The sequence below is a fragment of the Hemiscyllium ocellatum genome, chromosome 3 (assembly GCF_020745735.1).
Source record: "Hemiscyllium ocellatum isolate sHemOce1 chromosome 3, sHemOce1.pat.X.cur, whole genome shotgun sequence".
Lineage (NCBI taxonomy): Eukaryota > Metazoa > Chordata > Chondrichthyes > Orectolobiformes > Hemiscylliidae > Hemiscyllium > Hemiscyllium ocellatum.
Genome location: NC_083403.1, coordinates 80,708,372 through 80,728,345, shown reverse-complemented (window position 1 = coordinate 80,728,345; position 19,974 = coordinate 80,708,372). Strand labels below are relative to the sequence as shown.

Below are 19,974 nucleotides of genomic sequence, written 5' to 3'. Positions count from 1 at the left end.
AGGCATACAAAGCTAGCATATTGCAGTGCCACTGTTTGGTGCAACCATATTTGGAATAGTGTAAGCAGTATTGATCTCCATATTTAAGTAAAGATACACATCAATTTAAATTTGCACACAAAAGTTCACAAAATCAGTCCCTGGGTTGAGGGGGTTATCCTTTGACAAGAGGCTGAATAAAACTGATCAAGAGGTCATATCGCTTCACATTGCCCTCTGATCTGGTAAGCAATTATTTGCCACAATGCTCTGCTTTCTGTTCTTCAGCTAACTTTGTACCTGAGCAAACACTGCAACTTTAATCCCATGGGTTTCATTTGTTTCATATAAATAATGTGTAATAAGTTACTTCATTACTTTTTAAAGTTCACATTTACATCAATAACACTAGTCAGTTCTGCGATAACGAGTGTTTCTTCAACGCAAATTAGCTTGAACATGATTGAAGTATTTAGACCATTATTTGTGGAATGTGAATTTTCCTGACCTGTATTGGCTATCAACAATCCAGCCCCACTGGTTTAAATGACACTGCTCTTACGCAATTTTCTTGTAACACAGGATCGCACAGGAGCAGAACTGTTATGCTTTATCAGAACAGACTCTACCTATGACAAACTCTTTGACTTCAAAGGCAGAAATCAAGATAACCAAAAAGAACTTGCCAACAAGAAAATCATGTTATCATTATTAACTCATATTTCCACTTCAATTTTTGTTTTGTCTTGAAAATCTTCCTCATCAACTATAAACTAAGTGGTTTGTAGTTTTGGGTCTTACTTCTCCGCAAATTTTAAGACAGACATAATATTTACATAGATTAGTTCCATAGGACCAAAGGCAAGGGGAACTGAATATTTTGGTCAGAGTTTCTGCAGTTGCTAGCCTTACTTCCCTCAGCAGCAAGGGATGCATCCCATCTGGACCGATTAGCAGTTTTCAAGCAGAAAAGTCAATCTTTAAGCATCTCTTCCTTGACTGTGCCACTGGTGGCATCCTTTTGTGAAGTTTGGTATAAAGAAGCCATTTAGTATCTCAATAACATTCTCTGTCCAGATGATATCCTCTTAGGTCCCTATACAACTCAACCCTTCCTTTGACTGCACTTTACTATGTAGGTTTATAACATGGATTTTTTTTATTTTAAATCTATTTTCTTTGTCTTTTCTTTTCTGTACTTATATCAAATTTGATGTACTGTTAAATTATCAAAGTTTATCTTTTACTGTTTTACTTTAATCTTTAGTCATGCAGGGAACTCTAATTTTCCCCATGGTGTTATCAGTCTTCACCTGAATCTCTGAAGGAATCCCATTAGTCGGTTTCATGGAAACAAGTCAAAGAGATTATTAAAATCACATTTTGTTTAGCAGCTGTTTAAATAAAAGGACAAAAGGTTTGCTTATAATGCTGTACATGACAGCTTTACATATTTGGGCTACTCTTAAACAATACGTTCATGAATTAATTGTAACATAGTGGGAATATTACTCAGCGAAGTTCATTTTTAGTCATGTATCAAGTCTGGCCAACATGTGCAAACATTTTGAGCTGTTGAATACTACAAATGGTCCACAGCGCTTAAGTTGAAACAATATAGTTTAGATTAATTACTGCTCATTACTCAGGCAAAAGGTGACAATTTGAAGTGAGCTCTCAGTACACAAAAGTTGCCAGAAATGATGGAAGACAATCACTCACATCATTTAAGGAATAGAATCTGTCACCTCTTCTCAGTTCTGTTCATAAGCTCATTTGCACAAGATCTTAATTCTATACTTCTCCAGGGTGGTCCAGAAAAATCCTTTATAATTACACAACCGCTTAGGTAGTTGCAAACCTATTCAGGGCAACTAGGGATGGACAAGAAAATGTAGTGATGCCAGAATTAGCTACAGAACCAATAGTAAGTTCTGGTAGCGTCATCCTGAAAATGTCCATTTATGCATAAAGATTTCAAAGGCAATTGAATTTGGCTCAAATCAACTGCAATACCAATGACTCCATTTTTGCTAAATGGTCACCAAATTTAAAATTACATAAAACTTTAGATGCTTCCAATAGGATTCCATTAAAGCTGTGAAAAATGCATCCTTCACATAGAAAGTTGCTGGCCTCAAATAAGAGTGGTTTTTGTTTAAATGTATTCCAGGATCAATTTATTGAGTGCAGACACATAAGTAAAACAAACTCTGGCTTAGTTTCATTTTGTCAAAACAATCCATCAAATTAGATGTTATTGATTGCCAAAAGTTACTGGCAACTTAATCTGATATATTAAAGACATATATGAAATCAAATTCACAATATCCACACCTCATTCTATAGCATTCTTCTGCAACGTAATAGCATACTAATCACACATTTAGATATTTCCTAAACAACTTTTTCAGACATGTTATTACATACATTCCCACGAGAGCAGGTGGGATGTCAAGCCAAACCAACTCATGTTTATCTAATCTCATGTCTAATCGGTCTCATCACACACTTAACATCCAATATGATCATTAGAAAGCACCCAAAATGTAGATAATTGTCCAATAAAAATCAGAAATATGTCACTCTAGTCAGAATATTTCAAGAATATATAGCAAGCAACAGATGATCATTCATGACTAGACTGCAGTCTTACTGCATCAACAGTTTGTAAAGACAAACAAACAGATATTACAATGATTCAGTTTACTGCTACACAAGCAATTCTGGAAACAATTTATAACCAGCAATCACAGAATATTAAAAGTTACAAAATATAATTCACATTGCACAATCTATATTCTCCAAAAAGACACAATACAGCCTCAATTGTAATTGTATGCAGGAATTTAAGTGAACTGACTTTGATCTTTAAGTGCTCATAAGCTGCAATTAACAATCATAGCTAAATTGCTTCACTTTTTGCTGAGACACACATCCGCTGTCTGCTGCTTCCAGTTCAAGACCAAACTGCATGCATGCAGTGTATAATTAGTTAAATATACTGACGAGCGAAGTTGTTATGACAGGGACTGTGCACCAAAGATTATGGGACCGAAAAACATTGTAGAGGTTTGGAAAGATCAGATCATTGAAGGAATCGAAAGATATGTTCATATGAATAGGCAGGCCACTTAGAACATGAACATAAACAGGAGTAGGCATAAGCCATCTGACCCCTCAAGCCTGCTCCCCCATTCAACAAGAAAATCATGTCTCAGTAAGTTGATTGAGAAGGAGGTTACCTCAGAGTATAACAGGATCTTGATCTGATCTGCCAATGGGCCAAGGCATGGCAGATGGAGCTTAATTTAGATAAATTTAATGTGTTGCATTTTGGAACGGTAAATCAGGCCAGGACTCGGAGGGTTTGAGGCCATATAGAGAAGCTGAATAGGCTGGGACTGTTTTCCCTGGACTGTCAGAGGCTGAGGGGTGACCTTATAAAACCACGAGAGGCAAGGATAGGGTAAACAGACAAGGTCTTTTCCCTTGATTGGGGGAATTCAGAACTAGACAGCATCAGTTTAGGGTGAGAGGGGAAAAATTTTCAAGGGACCTAAGGGGCAACATTTTCATGCAGAAGATGGAATGAGCTGCCAGAGGAAGTGCCAGAGGAGGTTAGTATAATTACAACATTTAAAAGCCATCTAGATGGATTTATGAAAAGGAAGGTTTTAAGAGGGATATGGGCCAAGTGTTGGCAAATGGGACTAGATTAAATTTCAGATATCTGCCCAGCATGGACAAGTTGGACCTAAGGGTCTGTTTCTGTGCTGTACATCTCTATGACTCTAAAATCGTGGCTTGATCTTTTTTCATGGACTCAGCCCCACTTACCTATCCACTCATCAAACCCTTAATGCCTTTATTCTTTGCCAACCCTACACAGCTGGTTTTTAACCTCCAATCCTCTAGCAATGATGGATGATGTTTAATTTGCATTCTTAATTACCTGCAAACCAACTTGTTGTGATTCATGCACAAGGACACCCAGATCCCTCTGCACAACACTGATTTGGCAAAGATGCTAATCAGTATACATACCTTGTCCTATGATGGTACGACTTGAGGAAACAACCAGGAAACCTTGCTGTCCTATCCTGGTATATAAGATGAGCATAAAGATCTCCACAGGACAAAACTAACAGATAACAAGAGAGGAGGCTAATCTAAGGCAAAGAAACCATTTTATCCCTACAAGACATGCTACAAAATTACTATTCAGTCATGCACTTCACAAAGCTTCATAATGCTAGGTTTATCTTGCAGAAACAGATAGGCTAATAGATTGAGGATTGGAGCTCATAGAAATCAGAGACAATAGCTTCATATTTCTTGCATTAAACTTAAATTTTTGGCTCCAGGTCTCAGTGATGGTAACCAGAAGTCACTGCAGATTAAAAACAAACGATTCTAATAAACCTCAGCATCATAAGCATTCATCAAAAAATTGACCCCATACTTCAAGATATTATACAAAATACAGCATGGACAAAAGAGAGGGAATAGGCAGAAAGCCAAGGCACAAAGGATGTGCCTGCATGCTCAAGACAGTTTCATGTTCAATAACTCAAACGCGAGTGAAACCAGAAAGTTTCATAAATGGAATAGAAAAAAGTTTTAAAAAGTTAAAAAGGTGTATGGCATTGGAGATAGCAAAGGGAATGAGAAGGGACAAACACCACATTTGTGACCAAGACTTATTCTCAGGGGTGTCATTTCTTCCTTGGCTCCTTATGTTCTCTCAGCTAGTCTTCACTGATGCATGAATAATAAAGTCAACTTACTAAAGTGAGTTAACAAGGTACTTGCTATAGAGCATAGATATTCAAACATTGCCTAAGGGATGACATGCAAATACTAACACATAAACAGACATCTTTGTCTTAGGTTCTCAAAAGGAAGTCTAAGCAGGACAAAGGAGAACAAGATGAGATTTAAAGAAAACAATGAGTAATAGGTCAAGATGATCATGTATGCCTTTATTGTTCCAAAGAATCTATACTCTACTTTCCAGAGAGAATTATTTACAAAAATATAAGTTTTCTTCATATGAATTAATACTGTTGCACACATCAAAACTCAGTTCAATACTTTAATATGGAGGGAGGACAGCACAATCAGAACCGACACTTTTCAAGTGAAACATGAAAATGAGACACAATCTGCCATATTAAGGGTTCATTGCCATTGTTTGATAAAGTAATGATAGTTCCCCAAGCTAACATTTTTTCCAGTTTTTAAAAGTCCACCCCTCTCCCAAAGAAGGGCAATATTCCATTTGTGTTCTTAATTACCTGCAAGCCAACTTTTTGCAATTCATGCACAAAGACACCTAGGTCCCTCTGCATATCAACAACTAAAATACATTAGGAGAAAGTGAGGACTGCAGATGCTGGAGATCAGAGCCGAAAATGTGTTGCTGGAAAAGGACAGGTGGTCAGGCAGCATCCAAGGAGCAGGAGAATCGACGTTTCAGGCATGAGCCCTTCTTCAGGAATGGCTGAAGATTCCTGAAGGGCTCATGCCCGAAACGTCGATTCTCCTGCTCCTTGGACGCTGCCTGACCTGCTGTGCTTTTCCAGCAACACATTTGCTACTAAAATATATTGCCTAATATCTATCCATTCTGATTATGGGTCATTTTATGCAAATTAGCAGCCACAACAATGACACAAACAGCCCTGAAGTATTAACGGAAAAACCCTGGGGTAGGGGTCTAACATAAATGGATCCCACCTTGAGCACACATTATTCAACTGCTTGCAACCTGTCTGCAGTGAGCTGGAAAAAAAATGAGAGAGACAGAGAAAACCTGAGTTAATTGGCTGTTAGGAACTGCCAGTAGGGACTGTCCTTAAACAGCTGTAAATTACAAATGTGTACAATTCAAGTAAGAGCTAAAATAATATCTTAGTATAAAAAGGTAGCCAAATTAGAATAAGGGGAAGAAAGTGAAGTTAATGAAAGGGTGGCAACTATAAGACTAAGAAATTAAAGTGAGCAAGTGAGTGAGTAAGAAAGATCAAGTTTAAAGTTTGAGACAAGCCACCTCAAGTCAGCCGACCTGTAACATGTGAGAAATCATAGACCCCAATGGTTTCCTTGCTTTTATTAATTAAGGCATTGAATACAAGAAGAAGGAGCGTAAGACACTTGTTAAATTTCAGCAGTAGAAATGTGCCCATTTATGGGCACCACAGTACAGCAAAGATAGAATGCAGAGACTATGCAGACGTAATTTGCAAGAATAGTCCCAGGTATAAGAAACTTCAGCTGTGAGGACAGACTGACTAAGCTGGAAACATTCTCCTTGGAAAGAAGGCAGAGAGGAGATTTGACAGAGGTATTCAAAGTCATGCATGGGCTGAATAGAGTAAATACGGAGGTAGGGAAATGCTCCTTCCAATTGTTAAAGGAACAAGGCTGATAGGGGCATCAATTTAAAGTGACATGCAGAAGAATTGATGTTAATCTGAGGCAACAAGACAGTCATTCAGCTAGTTAAGGTACGGATTACACCGACTGGAAGCGTGGAGGAGGTAAGTTCAATTGAGACATTCAAGGTGACATTGGATGATTGTTTGGATAGAAATAGTGGGCAAGGGTATGGGGAGAAAACAGGAGATTAACACAACCTCAATGTTTTCTTGAAGTGTCAGTGCAGACAAGATGATCTAAATGGTCTCCTTGCCCACTGTAGCAATTCAGATTGGTAAATCAGAGTATCTGAGTTGCCCTAAGCTTCAATTACCATTAAGACAGAGCAAAATAATTCTGAAAATAGAATTACTGCATTTTTTGGACCTTGCTGATTATTAATAGTTTTTCCATGTCATGGACTTTGAAAGTCAGTCAGTGTCATCTCATAAACAAAACTCTAATTTATTCCAGTTCACAATGGCTACTGAGTGAAACATGTGTTTTCAATGGCTGCCATTTTCAACTGAATTAGATGAAATGAAACATCAACAATCCCTCAGATTTTCAAACAACCAAACTATTGCTTGTTCCAGATTTGCTATTGAGGGGAGCAGAAAGGGTGGTGATAATTTTACAGTGGTGAGCTTAAAATGTGATTTGCCCATTCAGTTAGTCTGTTAGCTCAGTTGGCTGGAAAGCAGATTTGCAATGCAAAGTAATGCCCAGAGCATGGGTTCAACTCCTACACCAGCTAAGGTTACAATAAAAGTTTCTCCTTCTCAACCTTTCCCCTCTCCTGAGACATGACGACCCTCTGGTTAAAACACCCAGTCGCCCCTTGCACATGAAAGAGCAGCCAAGCACTTCACTTCTACTCTTCACCACTTGACTCCAATAGATGAAAACTTCACTGGAAAATAATAAAACTATAAAATGTACCACAGGTAGGTACTCGGACTGACTTTCTTTCAGTGAAAAGTATGATTTGGATCATTGCTTCTAGTCACTCAGGTCAATTTCAGCAGACAAAGTACATGACTGAAATACAAATAGCAGCAATATGCCATAAGTAAAATAATTTATATTGTTGGTATGTTATACCAAGATTATCCTTAATCAAAATTGGCACATCCTCTAGTTGATAGTGAGCCTGACTGAGGTGGGAGATATTTGAAAGAGTGGCATTTTTTTTAAAGCAAAATCCATTAAACATGAAGCCACATGAAAACAAACCTAAATGTAAATGGTTGTTAAGAGTTTAGGAGCAGCACATTTGTGCTAAAATGGGAGGGGTATGGCAAGTTTGTGAACCTTGGATAACCAGGGACATTATGAACTTGATCAAAAAGAGAAAAGGAAACATACACAAGGTCAAGGAGAATGGGATCTGATGAAATCCTTGAAGCATATAAGGAAAATAGGAAATAATTTCAACAAGGAATTATAAGGGCTAAAAGAAGTCACAAAAAGTTGTTAACAAATAAGATTAAGGAGACTCTGAAGGCTTTTTATGCAAGTATGAAAAGCAAGAGGGTAAGCCAGGGAAAGATTGGCCCACTCAAGGACAAAGAAAAATCTGTGTGTGGAACCAGAAGAGGTAGGTGAGATCCTAAACAAATACTTCTTGTACTCATTCACCAAAGAGAAAGAATTAGTGGAGGATGATATCAGGGAAGGGAGTATTGAATTCCTAAGCCAAGTTGCTCTTAAAAAGGAAGAGGTGTTGTGCATGTCAAAGGTAGATAAGTCCCCAGGTCCTGATGGGATCTATCCTAGAATATTGAGAGAGGCAAGAGAACAATTTGCTGGAGCAGTGACAGACATCTATGTATCATCTTTGGCCAAAGGTAAGGTCCCGGAGGACTGGAGAATAGCTAATGTTATCCCATTGTTTAAGAGTAGCAGGGATAATCCAGGTAATTACAGGATTGTAAGCCTCACCTCAGTAGTAGGGAAATTATTGGAAAAGATTCTCAGCGACACTATCTATTCACATTTAGAAGCAAATGTGTACAGTTTTTAGTGACAGCATGGTTTTGTGCAGGGGGACCATGCCTCACTGACTTGATCAAGTTTTCTGAGGATGTAACAAAGATGATTAATGAGGGAAAAGCAGTTCTCGTCGTCTACGTGGACTTCAGTAAATACTTTGACAAGATCCTTTTTGGCAGAATGGTACTAAAAAGGAGTGGTGCTGGAAAAGCACAGCAGGTCAGGCAGCATCCAAGGAGCAGGAAAATCAACATTTTGGGCAAAAGCCCTTCATCAGGCATTAGGGCTAAATTCCTGATGAAGGGCTTTTGCCCAAAGCGGTGCTTTTCCTGCTCCTCAGATGCTGCCTGACCTGCTGTGCTTTTCCAGCACCACTTTAATCTTAACTCTGATCTCCGGCATCTGCAGCATCCAACTCTGCCTGGTACAAAAGGTGAAGTCACATGGTATTGTGTGTGTGCACGTGCACGGGGAGGGGGGCTAGGAAATGGTGCAGGGAAGAGTTTAAAAACATCTGGAACGTGTGGGTAGCAGATAACTGCAGCATTCAAGAAGTACCTGGATGAATAAAAGAATAGGGAGAGAATAAAGGGATAAGAACCCTGTACATGAGACTAGTTTTAGTTTGGAAGGGCAAAACATGTTGGCACTGGCTTGAAGGGCCTGCTCCTATGCTGTACTGTTTCTTGTTTGTCACATTGTCTATTTTCTACAGAAATGGCTGCGAATGTTGCCCAAAAGATGTAAAACCAGTGTTAAGAATGTGGATATATTCATATCTAATAGGTTGAAACTATATCAGTCACACTCCAGTTAAAATGCTCAGTGTGTATCTCTGGGCATGAGTTGCCAGACTTGGTCAAGCTTTACTGAGATTTGTTCCAATGTTCACAGCATTCGGCATTCATTTATTACAAAATCAAATGCTCAATGCTTGAAGTCTTGTTACAACTCCACATGATTTTGGAGATACCACATCCAAACTACGGAGTACAGTTTTGGCCTCCATATTTAAGAAAGGGTGTACTGGCACTGGAGGCTGTTCACGAGATTCACCTCGTCCGAATACTGGGAGGAAGAGGTTAATAATCAAGAATGACTAAACAGATAAGGCCCTTATAGTCATGACAGTTTAGATGAAATGAAGGGTAATCTTATTGAAATGTGCAAGATTCTGCAGGAGCTTCAAAGCCTAAATGTTGAGTAGATGTTTCCACTTCTAGCGAAATAGCAAAGTAGGGGACATTCATTTGAAACTGTGGTGCAAAAAGACATTTTCTACTCCAGAAATTGTGGCTGCTCAATCACAAAGTATTTCAAGAGGAGGTGGCTAGATTTTTGAAGGACCAGGGAGTTTAGAGTATGATGACCCACCATACTCCTGAGATCCGGGGGAGATCAGCTATGCTCTTATAGAACACCAGGATAGATGTGAGGTGCCAAATGGTTATTCCTGCTCCTATTTCTTATGTTTTTGTGTTTAGTGCTTTACCGCTCTGTTGTGCATTAAGTTTGCTATTGGAGTATCCCAAGTGTAATAATCACTATTTCTATGAAGTACTTTACTGCCTTAAAATTAGAATCAGTAATCACTCAAGTGCTGTAACTTACTTCTTCTGACAGACTTTGGTTGAGCTGGCAAACCAACAATTGGGAATCCAAAATGACTCATGCGCTGTACAAGATTGGCAACGTTTCCAGATTTTTCTCGTTTAGTCACTGGGCTTTCCTCTTTTGCATCTGCATCCTTTTTTACTTCCTGCAAGAAAGGAAAAATGTTTCAGGCATAAAGCAATAATCTGCTCCTTGCAGAAGAGAAGATTAAGATGTGACCTGACTGAAGTGCTCAAAATGATTAACAAATTTTGACAGAGTAGAGTAAAGAGTATACTCGGTTTTGGCTAGCTGGTCTGTCAGTAACGAGGGTTCACAAGTTCAAATTGCCACCAAGATAGCTGGGGAGTAAGAGGTGGATCAACTTCTTAACTCAGTTGTTCGGATTTGGAATGCACTCTGTCTGGGAGTGTAGTAGAGGCAGATTCCATAAGAGGTTTCAAAAGAGACCGGATATCTTTGAAAGTAATAAGTTCAGAGGGCTACAGAGCTAGGGTGCAGTTCTGAATCAGTCTGGTAGCTCGTTCAGGAGCCAGGAGATACAATGGACTGAATGGCTTCCTTCTGAACAAGAATGTTGTAGGATCTTGTGCAGAGGATTTGCAATATGGATACAAAAAATGCAAAATTTAAATACTACCATACTGCAGCACTTTCACAACAAACAAAGTTAAAAATCATACAACACCAGGTTATAGTCCAACAGGTTTATGTGGAAGCACTAGCTTACGGAGCGCTGCTCCTTCATCAGGTGGTTGTGCAGTATAAGATCATAGGACACAATTTATAAATTCTTACAAAATCCTTACAAAACAGTATGGATCTCTTGTCAAAACTTTGATGCATGTCAGTTACCACCAGAGACCCACAATTCCTCTGCTTGTCTTCCAAACTCACATCTTCAATCTCCATGATGCTCTGCTCATGGAGCTAAAGAACTCCTTTTTAGTTTATTCTGGTTTGGAACACAGCATGGTTATTTTCTAATTACAGGCTCTCTATATAGAAATAATTATATGAAAGATGAAGCTCTCAGACTGTTTGGTCTAACCAGTCTACAATCAGTGTTATACTCCACTCCAACTTCTTTCTCCGCTCCCCCCCCTCCCCCAAACTGTCCTCACTTCATCATCATCATAACCCTCTGTTCTTCTCTCATGATAACCGAACTTCCCATTAAACGGTTATACCGTTTGCCTAAGCCTCATCCTGTAAGAGAGATTTCCAAAACCTTCCAAGGAAGGCATGGTGGCTCAGTGGTTAGCACTACTGCCTCACAGCGCCAGGGACCTGGGTTTGATTCCAGCCTCGGGCAACTGTCTGTGTGGAGCTTGCACATTCTCCCAGAGTCTGTGTGGGTTTCCTCCCACAGTCCAGACACGTGCAGGTTCGGCGAATCGGCCAGGCTAAACTGCCTGTAGTGTTCAGGGATGTGTAGAGAAAGTGAGGACTGCAGATGCCAGAGATCAGAGTCGAGAGTGTGGTGCTGGAAAAGCACAGCAGATCAGGCAGCATCCGAGGAGCAGCAAAATTGAAGTTTCAGGCAAGTAAAGCCCTTCGTCAGGAACGAGGCTTGTGGGCCAAAGTCAGAGAGATAAACCCGGCCCCCATTTATCTCTCAGACTTTGGCCCACAAGCCTCATCCCTGATGAAAGGCTTTTGTCCTAAACTTCGATTCTGCTGTACCTCAGATGCTGCCTGTGCTTTTCCAGCAGCCCACACACTTGACTCAGGATGTATAGGCTAGGTATGTTAAATCAGGGGAAATGTCAAGTAACAGGGTAGGAGAATGGGTCTGGGTGGGATAAACTTTGGAAGGTCAGTATGGACTTGTTGGGCCAAATAGGCTGTTTCCGCATTGTAGGGATTCTATGAAAGTCGGCATTTTCAATTTCTCTATTTCTATCCAAAGTCAAAGCACACTCTATGCGTACTCTACCATAATATACCATAATAGTGAAAATCTCGGTTTGGTCACCTTTCTGTTTTAGTTTTTAAGGTTCAGCCTGCTCATTGGCCCCCGGTAGATGTACCTTCACACTCTTGGCATTGCCAGTTCTTCAATTCTGACCATAATATATCCTTTATGCATTACAGTGACCAGAACTATGCACAGTACTCTAAACGTGGTTGAATTACATTTCAAAATATCTTTAAAATGCACCCTCCACTTCTCAATTTTAACGTCTAGAAATAAATCTTAACTGTTCAGTTTGTTTTTTTTTAAAAATGGCATTATAAATCTGTATGGCTTCTTAGAATAATTTCTACGTCTGGACAATCAAATCCTTTTGCCCTTCAACCATTTAGATTTTTATTTTCCAACCACCATATGATATCTACACTTTGCTAATCAAAAAATAGTGGACCACATCTTCACTCAAGACGATAGTTGTCCCGCAGTGCAGATGGGAGTTGTGCACCAGAACTACTGCAGCGGACGCCCTGGGAATTGCTCTGCAAGTTGAAACATCTGATGGGGGCTCAGTTAATTTCTGGATTCTGCTGATAATGTCCCCACTACCAAGTTAGAGGATTCCAAGAGATCTAGTTATCCAGGAACAGTTAGAAGAATTACAGACAGCCAAATGCAGCCACATCCCATGCCCAACTCAGGCAAATTCCCTAACAAGCTTCCCTTGGGCCGAATACAACCCCCACCAAACCCAACCTTGGTTTCCCTACCACCCCTCTATAATAAACTCCACCCAGCTCTCCCTTCAACGAACTCCCACTCCTTGTGCTTGTGGACTCCTGACATCTACTTTCTGCAGACTCAGCCCCAGTGAAACAACCATCTCCAACTCCCCAGAGACCCAACCTTAGTCTCATAAACAAACTAACCTGACTCCTCACCACAGCCCACTTCCATCCCACGACTATCTTAGCAACTAAGCAGGTACCAACACCACCCACCCCAATATCAATCCAAAGTATTCCTAGCTAATATCGCTGCCACCCCAACCCTTACTTGTTGCATTAATTCAAGTCTCTGAAAGCAGTTTCAAGAGCTTTCAATCCTAAAATACAGCAGGAATGGTCATGAAAAAATGGACATGGGTTGGTACTGCTGGCTGTTTGGTCTACTGGGCTGTTGCAGTTAAGACGAACAGCTATTGTGTCAGAAAATCAGATAAACTTACAAAACACTCCTCTAAAAAGAGTAAAAGTGTTTTGTTTTGGTCCAATCAGGATCTGAAATAGGTTTTCCACACCTGATCATAATACTTGGGGAAATATTTCACACTTAGCTACATCATATTAAGTTAAGTTAAGTTAAATAATTGCTCCTTGTAAATAATTGCAGTCATCCTCAAAATTCACAACCCCTCTCAATTTTATGCTATCGGCTAAATAAAACATAGACTTGATTGCAAAATTTGAATCATCAAAACAACTTGTGCACGTGGTTGCAAGAACCCACTTTCCACCTTCTGTCAGATCTTCATTCACCGAGAGGCGACATGCTGACTCAGTGGTAAACACAGCTGCCTCACAGCGCCAGTGACCCAGGTTCAGTTTTACACTTGGACCATTCTCTATCTGGAGCTTACGCATTCTTGTCATATCTGCATGGGTTTCTTCCAGGTGGACCGGTTTCCTCCCCAAAGATATGCAGGTGGACTGACCATGTTGAATTGCCCCTGTAGTGTCCAGGGACATGTAGGTTATGTGGGTTAGCCATGGAAAATGCAAGTTTATAGGGATAGGGTATAGGGTTAGATCTGGGTGGAATGCTCTTCAGAGGGTCAGTGCTAACTCAATGGGCTGAATGGTCTCTTTCTGCACTGTAGGGACTCTATGATCTTTGTACCCTGGCTCCAAATTCTGACCTTATTCATTGGTCAATGTAGCGCCACATCAAAGGTATTTCAAAAAGTTATTTAAATAATATTTACTACATATAGCACATTGTCTGGTCTCAGTCGCTGCTTCAAATAATTCACTGAAGTTTGTTGAATAAAACTTAATCCTTTGAATTCTGCCCCAATGTACTTCAATTTAAGTCTTCACACTCCTGCTAACACTCTCAAATTCTTCAAAAATGAGCAGATCGTCAGCATCCCATCTAGACCAGGTGTTTCATCCCAAGGTAAATTAGTTGGTAGTATTTTTTCCTATTTAATTTAAATACAATTAGATCATTTCCAACGTCAGATAATTTTATATTTCTGCCATTCACGGTTGCTGCCAGCCAAAAGCCAAGCTTGTTTCCTAAAGGAACACTTTAATTTGGCCGTTGTCTTATATTATACAGATTTGTCATCTATTCGTCAACCTTTGCAGTATCTTATCCACCTGTCACTAGTGTTTCAGATAAAGTACAATACCAACCACTTAACCAGTGTAAATAAATGAATAAATAATTAGTAGATTATAGATTTTTTTTGTCTTTTAAAAGTCAGACTATTACTCAAAAAGCTATAATTTAAGGTACAGAATACAAGGAAACAAATGTAGCTTCAGGTCTGTCATCAATGCTGACTGTTACACATGGGAGCAGTCATGTGGCTATCACACAAGCGTGTATGCTTAGACTGATTACTTTCCTGCAGCATATGGATGTTTTATACTGCAAGCAATTAATTTATTAGTGATTGATTTGGAAACTTTACTGACCAGTCTTTCTTAAAGTAAAGGCATCATCTAGTATGGCATTGAGGCATACAACAAAAGACTTCATACAAATTTAATCTTTCATCTCATCTCACCAAAGGATAGAATAAGGGAAACTGCTTCAAAGATCTATGTGCAAAGAGGAAAAAAGATTTTGATTCCAACTGCTTCAGTGAGTCTCGCGCCCATGTGCAAATACACAGCTGGAACTCTCTAAAGAAGAGACATGATGTCAACAGTGTGTCTTGCACTGATCAGGCCTGAAATGGACCAGACCAAACCCACTGAAAATAAATTAGAAAGGACAGCTTGGACCTTGATTTTTTCTTATTTTAAAGGCAAGTGCTAGGCATTAGATTTTAAATGCAATTTCATTGGTCAAACTACCAGTCTTGAAGCAAAACATGTTTTATACATAAACTCTCGTTAAAATCTAACAAAAAAGAAATTGGAATAACTTAACTATTGCAAAATTTAGCAATACAATAAATTATTTAAGTATTAAATAGTAACATCCCACAAACACACTCTTGGCAAAGGCAAATTCAGTAAAATAGATTGCTTGACATGTAATTCTCCAGTCCAGAAAGAAAAACATCAAGAGAAAACTTAGAAGCAGAGAGTGTTATACTGCAGCTTCCAAACCCAGCTCCAAGACCCCAGCAACTTCCATTGAAAAACTAAAATTAAAAATCCTAGCTCTGTAGGAGTTTGTCCCTCACTCATTCAGGCTGCTTCTATTGTTCCAACTTTTTTTTTGAAAAACTCCAAGACTTCACACTGTTTACTGGCACTGAGTCAATTGATCAGCACTTCCATCTCAACCTTATGTCTTGATAAGAACCAGGATAAGATATACCTCAGAAAGACATAGTATCATCACAAATGAAACATTTTAATAATTAATAAGCTATGCATGCAGCATGAAAGGAGATGCTAATTGGTTGAGCTATGGTTGGCATAATGACACAGCAGGAACCGAATCTTATGTAAATGATTGAAATCAAACCAACCAAATAATTTCTGATTGGTCAGGGGATTACCCATGGGAATGCAGACTTTGCTGGCCTCCAAAGCCCTTTCTTCAGTGAAAATTACAACGTGTGAATGTATGGCTTTTACCTACGAAAAAAAGGGTCCTGTGTGAAAATACATGCTGCTAGGATGCATAATGAATCAGCCTTCGAGTCTATTCCAATCTTAAAATGGTTTGTGGGGCAATTCTTTGTACACAGGTACAATTAGTAAATGTTCCCTAATAGTAGAATCACATTAAATGCTGAACACAATATTTTTAGTTTGCAATCATGGGTTAGTTGAGCACAGTTGGCATGCTGAAACCTGCAGTCAAAGGGGTGCTTTTTGATTTAGTCTCAGGACTCATTGGAATTACAGCCTACATTGTTGGTATCATGAGCACTAAACCACAAGTATGTAATTAGTCATTTGCCTTGGAGATAGAACATCTTTTGGCTTGACAGTGGCAGTCTGTTGCTGGAGAATACCACTTCTGTGTCAAATTAGCATCACAAGATTGCGAGCCTCTGATCATCTGATTGGCAGAACATGAGGAATCGAGTTCTGCAGGAGTCTGTGTTGAGGCCTCAAACTTTCTCAACAGTTGATATCATGACTCAGATAAGGGGAGTGAAGACATGATAACCAACTTGCAGGCACCACCAAGATACATTGGAAAATGCATTGTAAAGACGGCATAAGGAGGTTGCAGATGAATTTCAATAGTTTGAATGAGAGGACAATATTTTTTCTGATGGAATATAATGTCAGGAAATGTGATCACTTGGCTGGGAACAACATAAGCTATGCAAACTATTACTTATGTAGAGAATGATTGCAAAATTCTGAGGTGCAGAGGATTTAGGTGCTTTCTTTTGTAGGAGTCACACAAACTTAGTATGTACATGCTGCACTTAATCAAGGCAGCTAATGGGATGCTATCTATTAACACAAGAGGAAATGGACTCAAAAGGATGATATGCCCTGACCTGTGAACCAGGAGACCTGGGTTCAAGTCCTACTCCTTCAGAGTGTCTGAAAACATTTCTCAACAGGTTGATTAGAAAAAGATAAAGAGATGCTTTGATGTAAAAGGCACTGGTGAAACCATATCTTGAATACTGTGCGTAGTTTCAGTCTCTCAATTTAAGTAAAGATGCAAATGTATTACAAGCAGTTTGAGAAAGATGAACGAGATTGATATCTGGAAAAAGTCAGTCAGTTGTTTTAATGAGGATATTTGGACAACTGAACCCACTTCCACTAGAGTCTGGGCAGCACAGTGGCTCAGTGGTTGGCACTGCTGCCTCACAGACTAGGCTCCCAGGTTCAATTCCAGCCTTGAGCGACTGTGTGTCGAGTTTGCACATTCTCCCAGTGTCTGCTTGGGTGTGCTCCGATTTCCTCCACAGTCCAAAACATGTGCAGGTTAGGTAGATTAGCGGTACTAAATTGCCCATAGCGTTAGGCGTGTTAGTCAGAGGGAAACGGGTCTGGGTGGGTTATTCTTCAGGAGGGTCGGTGTGGACTTATTAGGCCGAAGGGCCTTTTTCCACATTAAATAATCTAAAAAAAGTAATCTCATCTCAACAGTGACTTAATTTAAACTTTAAGATCCTGATCTGACTTGACAAGTTGGAGATGAAAAGAATGTTTCTTCACGTGGAGTGCACTGTTTGCAACTTAGGAGTACCCTTGAGGGCCAAGGTGAGAGGATTTGTTTTTCTGTGCAACTTTGGAACTCTGTCAGAAGGTGAAGGAATTGGAATTACGAATTTTTTTTTTTAAATCAAGGCCACAGTAAGCTCTTGCTGTGCAAGGTTATCGGGGTAGATGGGAATGTGGAATTCAAAACATACACAAACTTTAGCCATTGATCGTAATGACAGGAATGGCACAGCAGATGTGAGGAGTCATTTAGCCTATTTCCCCTCCTTGCATATTCACTTATTGCTCTAACATTTGAAACACCTTGCCTTTACAGGATAATCCTGAATTGAATTGAATTGAATTGATTTGAATTTATTGTCATGTGTACCAAGACATAGTGAAAAGCTACGAGCAATACAGGCAGATCACATAGTTAAGTAGCATAGATAAGTAAATAATAGGTATACAGTAGCAAAAACAAAACCACAGGTACAGGTGAATGCTAAGAGTTTGAGAGTGCATTCAGAATTCTAACAAGAGGAGGGCAGAAACTGTTACGAAACCTGCTGGTGCGTGTCTTCAGGCATCTGTACCTTCTTCCCAATCGTAGAGGTTGTCGAAAAACTTTGCCAGGGTGGAATGGATCTTTGAGAATGCTGGTGGCCTTTCCTTGACAGCGGGCCTGGTAGATGAATTCTATAGATGGGAAGTTGGCTTTTGTGATTATCTGGGCCGAGTTCACCACTCTATGTGATTGTCTCCGAATGGTACAGTTGCCCTATCAGATAGCGATACAATCGGACAAAATGCTCTTGATGGCGCACCTCTAAGGATATTTGCCATCATGCCAGATTTTCTCAGCTGCTTCAGGGAAAAGACACGCTGTTGGGCCTTTATAACCAGTGTGACCACATGAAGAGTGGGGACTCCATGCCCTTCCATCAGTTGGCACAATATAGAGCAAACAGTGATTCAAATCAGAATAGCTATGATTGCAGAGTTTTATTTTGGCATGCCTAATCTTGGCGTTAGGCTAACACAGCTAGAAAATGCTTGGAGCCTTGGTCTTAAAATTGCCAATCAAGCTGATCTTGAAGAATATATGCAACTGAAGGAATCACAATGCATTTATTACATAAATATTTGACAATATGCATTGTAAAACTGTACTCAATGCTTGCACGAAAAAGTTAGATTACATTACTTAGTGTGGAAACAGGCCCTTCGGCCCAACAAGTCCACATCGACCCGCCGAAGTGCACCCACCCAAACCCATTCCCCTATATTTACCCCTGCACCTAACACTACGGGCAATTTAACATGGCCAATTCACCTAACCTGCACGTTTTTGGACTGTGGGAGGAAACCGGAGCACCCGGAGGAAACCCACGCAGACACGGGGAGAATGTGCAAACTCCACACAGTCACGTCGCCTGAGGTGGAAAATGAACCCGGGTCTCTGGTGCTGTGAGGCAGCAGTGCTACCCACTGTGCCACCGTGCCGCCCCAAGTATCTCAGCTTTTTACAAATACAAGTCATAAATAGATAAAAACAAATTTTTAATTTAGTTTCATTTAAGCTTCATACATTCTATTCAATTTAACAGCACAATAATCCTTGCAATTTTTCTCATTAAATGAGGTATCAATCCTTTTACAGTCACCTGCTCACTTAATTATGGTTTACGTTCAGAGACACAACTGAAGCCCAGAGGGATTATTATCCTGATTAAAATGGACATTTTCCTTCAGACGCACACAATTAGATTAATTGCATTCTTTTAATCTGTCAACAATTATTGTATCATTCTAGGAGTTTTTGAAAAAAAGCTTACTCTTGCAATGCATTTAATTGGAAAACTTAAGTGTAGGGTCATAGAGATATACAGCACAGAAACAACTCTTCAGTCCAACTCGCCCATATCAACCAGATTGCCGAAATGAATCCAGAGCGATTTGTCTGAACTTGACCCCTATTTCTCTAAATGCTTCCTATTCATTTACACATCCAGATGCCCTTTAAATGTTGCAATTGTACCAGTCTCCACCACTTCCTCTGGCAGCTCATTCGCTACACGCATGACCCTGTGCATGAAAAACTTGCCCTTTAGGTACCTTTCAAGTCTTTCTCCTCTCAATTAAACCTATGCCTTCTATTTTTGGATTTCCCTACCCTGGGAAAAAGATCTTCAATATTAACCTATCCATGCTCCTTTTGATTTTATAAACCTCCGTAAAGTCAGCCTTCAACTTCCAACATGTCAAGGAAAATAGTCCCAGCCTATTTGGCCTCGCCCTATAGCTCAAATCCTCCAAAACCTGGCAATATCCTCGAAAATCTTTTCTGAACTCTTTCAAGTTTCACAACATCCTTCTGATAGCAGAAAGAAAAGAACTGCATGCAGTATTCCAATAGTGACCGAACCAGTATCCTGGGCAGCCGCAACATGACCTCCCAACTCCTATACTCTAACCAATCAAGGAAAGCATATCGAATGCCCTCTTCCTATCATTTCTACTTCATACTTGACTTTCAAGAAACTATGAACTTGCACTCAAAGATCTTTGTTCAGCAACACTCCTCAGGACCTGACCATTAAGCGTACACATCCTGCCCTGATTTACTTATCCAAAATGCCACATTTCACTTGTCTAAATTAAACTCCATTCTTCCTATAC

The 19,974-nt window shown here is 39.7% G+C and overlaps 1 protein-coding gene across 1 annotated transcript in view; it reads right to left on the bottom strand.

Moving 5' to 3' along the window:
* Positions 1-19,974, bottom strand: part of cd2ap (CD2-associated protein) — a 243,817-nt gene that overhangs the window by 103,654 nt on the left and 120,189 nt on the right. Inside the window, exon 3 of the mRNA XM_060851280.1 lies at positions 10,009-10,156. Coding sequence (XP_060707263.1) covers positions 10,009-10,156 — 148 coding nt within the window. The remainder of the gene's footprint in view (positions 1-10,008; positions 10,157-19,974) is intronic.